The sequence below is a fragment of the Malus domestica genome, chromosome 16 (assembly GCF_042453785.1).
Source record: "Malus domestica chromosome 16, GDT2T_hap1".
In the NCBI taxonomy this organism is placed as follows: Eukaryota; Viridiplantae; Streptophyta; class Magnoliopsida; order Rosales; family Rosaceae; genus Malus; species Malus domestica.
This window is the reverse complement of record NC_091676.1, coordinates 11,499,804-11,509,426: the sequence shown is the minus strand read 5'-3', so window position 1 is coordinate 11,509,426 and position 9,623 is coordinate 11,499,804. Positions and strand designations below refer to the sequence as shown.

General features: G+C 35.3%; 1 protein-coding gene across 3 annotated transcripts; it reads right to left on the bottom strand.

The window, feature by feature from the left end:
* Positions 1 to 3,384: 3,384 nt before the first annotated feature.
* Positions 3,385 to 7,692, bottom strand: LOC103416715 (GDSL esterase/lipase At4g16230-like). 3 transcript variants are annotated; one of them, XM_070814935.1, is made up of 6 exons: positions 7,332 to 7,590; positions 6,914 to 7,044; positions 5,431 to 5,655; positions 4,035 to 4,290; positions 3,643 to 3,742; positions 3,385 to 3,524 (listed from the first exon to the last, which is right to left on the bottom strand). In XM_070814935.1, exons 1-6 carry the CDS (start codon positions 7,561 to 7,563, stop codon positions 3,479 to 3,481), a joined length of 990 nt encoding a protein of 329 aa, XP_070671036.1. In that variant the 5' UTR covers positions 7,564 to 7,590; the 3' UTR covers positions 3,385 to 3,478. The 3 variants fall into 3 exon arrangements, with proteins under 3 accessions (XP_070671036.1, XP_008353163.1, XP_070671037.1); XM_008354941.4 differs by having other exon boundaries at positions 3,385 to 3,742; positions 7,332 to 7,692; XM_070814936.1 differs by lacking the exons at positions 5,431 to 5,655; positions 6,914 to 7,044; positions 7,332 to 7,590 and adding an exon at positions 4,505 to 5,129 and having other exon boundaries at positions 3,385 to 3,742.
* Between the last annotated feature and the right edge of the window lie 1,931 nt (positions 7,693 to 9,623).

Sequence of the window (9,623 nt, the reverse complement as noted above, 5' to 3'; positions counted from 1 at the left end):
ATGCATATGTGTACTGCACATGGTTTCAAATGGTTCTCATGCCATTCGCTCCTCTATATTTTGGCGCACTATAGAAATGAGGTACATTAATCCAACATAGGTACCATGGTTGAGGTACATTAAAATTCTAATAATGTTTTTTTAATTTGCAGGTACCATGTATTAGGTACGATGATATAGGTGCCATGCTATAGGTACTGTGATATAGGTACCATGATTTAGGTACATTATTTACTTATTTGGTATGATGTATTCATTAAAATTTGATTTCTAGAGTTTTGTTTCGTTGTGATATGAAACTTTTTGAATTCTAATCAATACTTTCGTTTTCTTATTTGGTATGTATCTGAATTTCTTATTTTATAGGAGGAAATGAAGCCCTCAAATCAAATATTAATTGTGGGGGTATTTTAGGAACTAAAATACACATAAAGACATTAAATCCAATGAAATATGAGTTTTAATGTTAATTCTGAGGTGGACATCCAGTCAAGGGACTAATTTAAAATTTTTATCTTGTACCAGGTTTTTATGAAAAGTTGAACTATGCCAAGGATTAAACTCCACTTACCCCTTTCTAAAATTAGGTTTCAAAAATAGAGCCTTTTTTTTCTTACGAGAAGTATTACTACTTTAATTTGCACTAATTTGAAACCAGGATCGGGGTGGGTTGAAGAAAAATGCATTAATTACCATGAAAAATCCTTGTGGTCCAAACAGAGTTAAAATGGATTGTAGAGTTAAAATTAATAGCAACAGGATTAACTATGCCCACTATCAGCCCTAAAGAGTTAATTAGGCTTAAATGTGATTTCAATAACATTGTCTTCAGGTTTTAGAAGTCAAGGCCAAAAGTGTTCATTCCTCAACCTAATTCGTTCGATTTAGAAGTTAGCATCGCATTTCATCACATCACCACATTCAAGTTATTCGCCCTGCAGAGCTCAGCCACGGATTGGAACGATTGCATCGGCATTTAAGCTACCGTAGGACGTAGTTAGCTCCTAGTTACTTCGGCATGTGCACAACGTAGGCCTTGTAATTTTCAGGGTCAATATTTTGGCACGTTCGAGCACTGTTTGATACTTTGACTTTGAATAAACTTGAGGTTCCACTACAATTTGACACTTTGATTTTGAATAAGATTGAGGTTCCAATATAAAAGCAATTGGCAATGAGGAGTAATACAACTATTTATAAGCACATGTCAAGTCCAGTTTTCAAGTCTTAACTCGTCGACAACGCAAATGGGTGATGTAGAGCATGTACTTATTTGTTGGTTTCACACGTGAGACAACCTGCTCTAATACTATAAAAAAATGAGGCTCCACTATAAAGCAATTGGTAATATGAGGTAAGTCATTTCTTTCTCTGACATGGAATTGATAGTCTCAACAACTTTGTTTGCTTATTTTATGGAAGATTTGTTGTTGTTTAATTTGCCTCCATAATCCATATATTAACAGTTGTAAGTTGTGTTACTTAATAGATTGGTGCTTAATTAAAGTTACGTCCCCACAAATGCTTATGTGAAATTGAGGTTTCACCATAAAGCAATTGGTAATATGAGGTAAGTCATTTCTTTCTCTGACATGGAATTGATAGTCTCAACAAATTTGTTTGCTTATTTTATGGAAGATTTGTTGTTGTTTAATTTGCCTCCATAATCCATATATTAACAGTTGTAAGTTGTGTTACTTAATAGATTGGTGCTTAATTAAAGTTACGTCCCCACAAATGCTGCTGTGAAATTGTGTCACGTGCCTACAACTACAAGATAAGTATGCAAAAGGGTATTTGAGAAATTAAAAGAGGTACGTGAAAATTCACATGCCATGATCAAAAACAGCCATGTGATGTTTTTAACATCAATTGTCATCATCCCATTGGGGCTTCACGTACTCTAGCTGAGCTTTATACAAATTGGTTAGGTTGCCATTAACTGCCGGCAATTGGGTTTGCAGCTGTGCGGTCTGGAAACAACAATTCAAAGTATCAAATGTGACCGGCGTAGAAAGTTTGGCACAAATTCATTTGAGTGGGAGCTGAAACAGCAAAAATGAGCCTACTTCCATGCTTATTTGAAAGGAAGTGAACAAGATGAGCTATAAAACTGATCAGGTGGCCATAATTGAGGGTATATTTTGTGAAAAGGAGCTGGAAATAAATTTACATAAATCAAAGATATCAAAGAAACAATAACAATACAATAACCTTTTGTAATCCCTCATTAGAATTTCATGTGAGGCCTTGTTTATATTCCTGTAGTGGTGGTATATGTGTTATTATTGTTAAAGTTTCAAAAAGACGGATTGCAATCCATCACTAATCACATTGATATTGTCCCCATGTAATTATCCACGCCATCAATAGGTGTGAGATTTTTATATAAAAGGCATGAGTACAATTAGGAAGAAAACAACTTTGATATAAGTTGTTATTTGTTTTGTATCGTCCTGTGGACTGTTTAAATTATTGAACAATTACTAACTGGCCAGAAGTTCTAACTTCTTCACTAAGACGTTACAATGTGATTTAAATAGTTTGAATTTACCACACTTCAGATGATATTCACTACTCAATATCGAGCTCTATCAAACAGTGAAGTTAAACATATCAGGATTTAGGATGAAAAAAAGATTCAATATCATAGGAGGAAACAGAAACAAAAATAAATATATTTTATCTAGAGCATAGAAGGAATTCCTGTGGACATCAAAAGAGTGCGAAACATGGTCTGCAACAGCATGTGGAACTTCGTTGTAGCTTTCTGGGAGCGAAGTTAAAGACCACGCTCAAGTCCTTAAGCTGATACATAAATGTGGAATGTCATGGACGATGCCTTCAACATAAGCATTAATAATCTTGCTATACCTCTACAGTTTGATAGCATATGTGCATCAGATTCTATCTCAACCAGCAGCCCCTTTACTAATTGATAGGACTCCTTAGCTTTCATTACTCAGTAAAGTACCTCCCTACAATGATGTGTTACTCATGGCGTTATCTATATCCCATCACGGAAAGAATGATGTGAAATTGGTCACTTATTACATATAATTATTCTAGGTGTATGTGACGTTTTTTTGTTTCTTCAGTTATATACGCTAAAAAAGTTACCGAACATTATTCTGAACCGTGTAAATGAATAAGATGAAGGTACAACCGTGTAAAAAAATGCACATGGAACCAGGTTTAGATTATTTTTAAGGTTAAACTGTCCTCAATGGTATTTAACATGAATTGCAAGTGTTTGTTGCTTGTACATTCGTAAAACCTAAACTTTTCTGCTCTATTGATTCTGCTAGCTAGGCCTTGTTGTGTGTCCAAATATATACTCTGTTCTGATTAAAATATTAGTCATCATCAAGTTTACTAGCAAAGTAGCAATAGATGGATTGATTTCCATAGATAATTTATTCATCGAAGATACAAATTTGATTTGCATCTTCTGCAAACTGCATGGGTGTTCAGTACATCAATATTTCACCTCTATAGGTTCAGCTGGGTCAGCTAGCTCAAGACTGCACAAGTTGTCGAACATTCATCGGGAACATATATGTCAAGTTTCCTTCCATCATATACTTTGCTGTGACTAGGTTAGCAGCATCTGTTAAGTGAAATGAATCCCAAAATACATACTTTGATCTGTCAGGACAAACTTTTGAAAATGGACTGCAGCCGAAAAGTCCTCCATGGCGCCCGAAAAAAGAGCAGCATGCAGAAGTTGCGTCCACAAAACCTAGGAATTAAACACCGCAAATGAAGGTAATTAAATTAAGCCGCTAAATAAAGAGAATTCGGATAATAATTATAAAAAAATAAAAATAAAAAAATAAAAAAATAAAAAACTAATGAAAATGGTTTGAAAACTTTAATTTTAACGATAAGAACAAAATATAAGGTAAATTGAATAATACTATGATTGACCTTGTAGTGTAAAAATATAATTTTTCGTTAAATTGAACAGCACAGAGAATTTTTCGTTAAAATTTCCTTATAAAAAAGTACAACACATGCGCGAGCACACACACCATATGACACAAATTTTTGGATGATATCTTCCGTTGTTTTGTACGTATCCACGTAAACAAATTTTGCACCATCCAAATCTTTGTTAAGCTCCACGATCAGACTCTTCAACTTCTTGTTATACATCTGGGCCAATTGGTTGAATGGATCATAACACTTGCCTTCGGCAACAAAAAATATATCTTTAACAAACGGAGAACAGCCAATGAGTCCAACACTGTTGACCATAATCTTTCTAGCAGCCAAGTTGTAGAGTGTCTGGAAAAAAAAATGTTACGCAGATATTGAGTACTAGAGATTTTGGATAGTCCAACGTAATAAGTTCTTTGTTTCTTTTTTCTTTTTTCTTTTTTATGATGAAAAGTTGCTTTATTTTAACACAATAATTACATAAGAAAAAGCCCAGATATATACACATAAACAAAAAGAAGGACCTCATAAGCAACTAAAGAGCCCAAAACAAAGAAAATACCAAAACAAACTGTAGCAGCTTCAACCCACCGTCGCCGGAAAGCAGCTTACCAAACAACAGAAACAAACGTTCCCTACACACACCTGAAAACAAGCTGAACAGAGTCCCAAAACTAGAAGAAAATTGAGTGAAAACAGAACCCCATAACAAATCCCCAAACACCGTCGAGCACCACACCAGTAGCTGCAACATATCGGAAGAAGCTAGCGGGAAGAAGCAACTTGTTAGCAACAGGGCCAACAAAGTGAAACCCAAAATGAAGGAAGCTAGTGCGAAAGAGCAACCCACTAGCAACAATGCCATCAAAGGCAATCTCATGGAAGGATGTGGTGTGAACACCTGAACTAAAACTCTACACACTTTCCGTGTAAAACGCAAAAAATCACGGTACAAAGATGTAGAAGCCGAACCAGGATGTGAAGTCAAAGAAGGGTGGGGCTGATTGGGTTGAAGATGGAGTGAAGTGCTGAGGAAAATGTAGGAAAAATGAGAAATAGATGGAAAGAAGATGCAAGGAAAGGAAAAAGGAAGAAACGGAAAAAAGGGGAAAAAAAGTGGAAGGAAGGAAGAAGGAAAGTGGAAGGGAGGAGAGAAGGGAGAAAAGTGGAAAGGAAGTGGAAGGGAGGAAGGAAGCCAGGGAAAATGGGGTTATAGACAGAGAAATTAGGGGCACAAGAAGTTGGAAGAAAGTGGTAATCATGCCCCTGGAGAGGGGAAAACAGAAGCTCAGGGAGAAGGAAAGGAAAAGAAAAATGGAGAGAAGATCTTTTTTGGAGAAGAATACATAGTAAGTTAAATACTAAAGATTTTGGTGAGTACTCGAGATTAACATATTATCAATGTAGTGTTGCAAATTTAGAGAAAAATATCCTTTCTAGAAGTATTACATATGTATTAGCAATTGTACAGTGTAAATAAGTTTTTACCTGAAGTTGTGACCTGAATCTTGAGATCACGAAATCCAAAAACTCGTCTTGCGTTAGCTTGGATGTGTACGAATCCTTAGACAGTATATCGTTAGCGCCTAGTGCAATTGCATAGATTGATTTCCTCAACAATTTCTGAGTTGCAGCAACACCAATTCTTGACATTATGGCAAGCGTAATTCTCCCATGATATTTGAGTTGTGTGTCGAAACTGACTGTTTCACCCTATAGTATAGATATATATGTTTTTATTTACATCCATGATATTCCATGCTTTTAAATTCCAGTTCATCATATATAAAATTCTTTAATTATTAAAAATTTAATATAAAATTCTTTAATGATATATGTATACAACTCCTTCTGAACAAGGATGTCTTTGGATGAATAATTGAAAGGAATATCATTGTTAGGGGCTCCCTTCAATGAGATTCAATAATCATGACTTTCTAGTTTTTGGTTCCCCTTCAAGAATCATCATCCCTACAAAAAACTAGTGAAACCTAAAATTGTGTGAACATTTGATTATCATCATGCGCATTTTGTTTGATCTTTTAGAAAAATCAAGGTTTTGTCTATTGTTTGATGAATAAATGATTATGAATTTTTGTAGGGATGATCTTTGAATGAGTTCTTAAAAATTGAACGGTCAGCATGATCAAATTGCAGTTATGGTTGAATCACTTGCGATCTCTATTGGTGAATAGTAAGGATTCCTTCCCTATATCAATCAATATATAATCTCTTCTCTCTCATTTTGAATTCAATTTGAATGAATTCTAACTTAATATATTGATCATTAACGAACATAATTAATATATACACCAGACATATAAGTTCCTCGGTACTTATTTTATGTACATTGAAGCCGCATGCATTGAAAGCAAAAGAACAGGTACAACTCGACAAGCAGATATTATTGGCAGCCAAAAAAAAACATTGTTCACTCATTGTAAGTGTAATATAATACGTTTGGTGTGCCAATAAAAACACTCATTCGATATACTTTTTACTTTTTTTTCTTTTTTTTTGTTAGACTAAGGGCTGGTTTGATATTGCTGTGCTTTGAAAAAAAGCTGCTGTGAGAATAAGCGGCTGTGCTGTGAGAATAAGCGGCTGTGAAATAAATCAGCAGAGTGTTTGGTAAACTTTTTTGTAAAAGTGCTTTTGGAAAAAAAAAACAGTCTAATATTGGGTCTTTTCATTAAAGAAACACTGTAGCTCCATATGCTTTGAAAAAAAACCAGTTTTCCAAAGCTACAAATAGCAGCTTCAGCTTTTTCCTTTGATTTCAGCTTATTCTCACAGCAGCTTCCAAAATAAGCTCTTTTTTTTCAGTTTACCAAACACCTAAAACCCTCACAACTTTTTTTCATGGGTGCTTTTTTTTAAGCACCTCACTCCCAAACTAGGTCTAAGTAGCTTCCTTCAAATTTAACAAAGCCAAAAACCCCTAGTTGATTTAATTTGGTAGAGAACTTACATATTGTGATCCAGTGGAATTAAAAATTCCAGAGGCAGATGCAGCATAATTGACACCTTGTAGAATCACGTCTCCAACGGTAGTTGGAGCTAAGTAAGCAGGAGAGAAATTTTTGAAACCCACTTGCTGTTCTGTTCCAATAAATCAAAGAAATAGTGATTAGGGTGTAGAAACAGAAAGAATTGAAGATTATAATTCCAAGGGATGAGGGTTTAAAAAAAATGAAAACTAATGAAAAAAGCTTAAAAACTTTGAGTTTTAACGATAAGGACAAAATAAAGGGTAAAGTGAATAGTACCAGGTTTGACTTTTTAGTGTAAAAATGTGGTTTTTTGTTAAAGTGAACGGGACTGCGGACTTTTCGTTAAAACTCTTAAAAAAAAAGCTAGCCAGTTTTATGAGTATCACAAATACGTACGAAGAATGTCAAAAACAGTTCTGCCATTTGTAAATCGTCCTGTTGGATTCCCAAAATCGATTCCATTGGGAATGGTATTCGCCTTTGCTGCGGTTGCAACGTAGTTGTTATTTCCCACATCTGCCGCAGAATCGCCAAAGATGAAAAAAGCAGGAACACTTTGGGCAGATGAGCAAGTCATCACAAACAAGTAGACTACGCAAATATGGAACGTAATATTAATATTCCCCATGGTCAATACTAATCTAGCAGGAAATTGGATTTTAAGTTGCACAATTAGTAAGAGTATATATATAACATTTTGAATCCCTTTTCTTTGAGAAGCAGCGCACAAAACCCGTGTTAAATTTGTGCCAAACTCGATCTCTAGGCTGGCTGAGCACACTTGGATACTTTGATTTGTTGGTTTGCCACATAATCTATGTCTGAACACTTGCATGTGTTATTAACTACTTGTTAGGTTCACGCTCAGAGGCGGAGCCACTGATGGACTAGAATGGTCCAGGGCCATCTTGCCTTTCTTGATGCTACTTGAATAAAAAATAAAAAATAAAAAAAAAAAAAAAGTCGTACCCAGTGCACAAGGCTCCCGCTTTACGCAGGGTCTGGGAGAGATGCTACTTGAATGCCATTAAAATTTAAGTGTGTCCCTTCTCTTGATGCTACTTATCAGTCGAATATCATTAAAATTCAAGTGTGCCCCTTCTCAATCCAAACTCTCTTTTCCTTTACAGGTCTCATTTTTTCACTCCATTTCTCTTATTTCCATGCAAACTTCGCTTCCTCTCCTTTTGCTATCAACTTTTCTTTTTTACTTCCTTTAGTCCTTTTGTTATATTTTTTAATTTTTCTTGCGTAACTCTTTACCTTGTGTTCAAGTGTTTGAGTTTCTACAATGTTTTTTTAGCTCTTTGTATTGAATTTGAACGTCTTTCAATGTTTGTGGAATTTACTCTAATTTTTCATGTTGTGAGGCCCCTCCTCACATGAAATTCTGGATCTGCCACTGTTGATGCTTAATTAAAATCGTCTCACCATAAGCAGAAATCAGGCTTTAACATCAAGTTGAGCCAGTGGCGTCGGTTACTGGCGCCACTCATCCTTAATTAGGGGCTTCACATCCGCTAGCTTTAGATTTAATTGCCATCAATTGGCTTTATAGCTGTCCAGCCTGGCTCTCTGGTCGAAGTTTTGTGGAGGCAAAGCAACAAATCAAAGTGGCTATAGAGAGTTTGGCACACATTTAGCCCATGTTTGGTGCAGCCCTCTTAAAAGAAAAGAGAAATGCTGTGGATTTAGAATTGTTTGCTCGCTTGATATATCGCCTGGTTTGCTCGCTCGCTTGTCTTGTCCGCCTAAGAGAGTGTTTTTTTTTTTTTTGGCTCGCTTAATGAAGCTTGTATTGCATCTGCATCCATTTGTTGGAAAACTCATGTCGTGCATCGTGAATAAATTTATGTTTCAACATAAAATTAATTGGCAGTATGGAGAGTAGCCTAACTTACTTATAAACCCAAGCACGGTCCCTCATCTCATCAATGTGAGATTCATTCTCAACATACCACCATCAGTTTGATAGGGGTGTTGAAAAAAAATTAGTTATTTAGTTTATTATTGTTTTCTAGTTTTCTTGTGTACATGTTGTTCGATTTTGAAACTAAAATCATGACTTGACTCTAGCCAAGAGATTTAATCATGTAAAGAATTTATCGTTGGGCAATTAGATTTCTTCCAATTCGATTGTGAATGGAGAAAGAAAATGTCTCCGTCGAGGGTTCTCTATGTCGATAGATTTTTCCAAGTATTAGGTATTTAAGCGATACCTTATTTGTAGTAATACAAGTGAAGAAAATCATATATTTTCTATAATCCACTTATTTTATTACACGTGAACTACCTGCTATACCGGCACTTTGAAAAATTTCTCCTCCATATCTTATGTACAAGGTTTTCGTATAAGTGTTTTTAATCTTCAAACTATGGGAATTGTGGCACGATGTGTGAATTTGAATGTCCTAGTGATGGAAGAGACATCACTAAGACTGAGGTACTTGCATGTGATAGTTATGATAAATGTGTGGTTGAGATTTGATTATTCATGGTGCAATAGGTGATGTGTATGTGCTGTAAGTTCTATATGAGAGCAAACACTTGGTGATTTGATTAAAGACATTTGGAATGGTAAGGAGATTAGGATTGACATTTGTGATAGACTTATCAGGAATTGTATTTCTTTAGAGTTTCAAGTCAGATACATTCTCAGTTAAACTAGAACTCTTCTAGCTGATATAA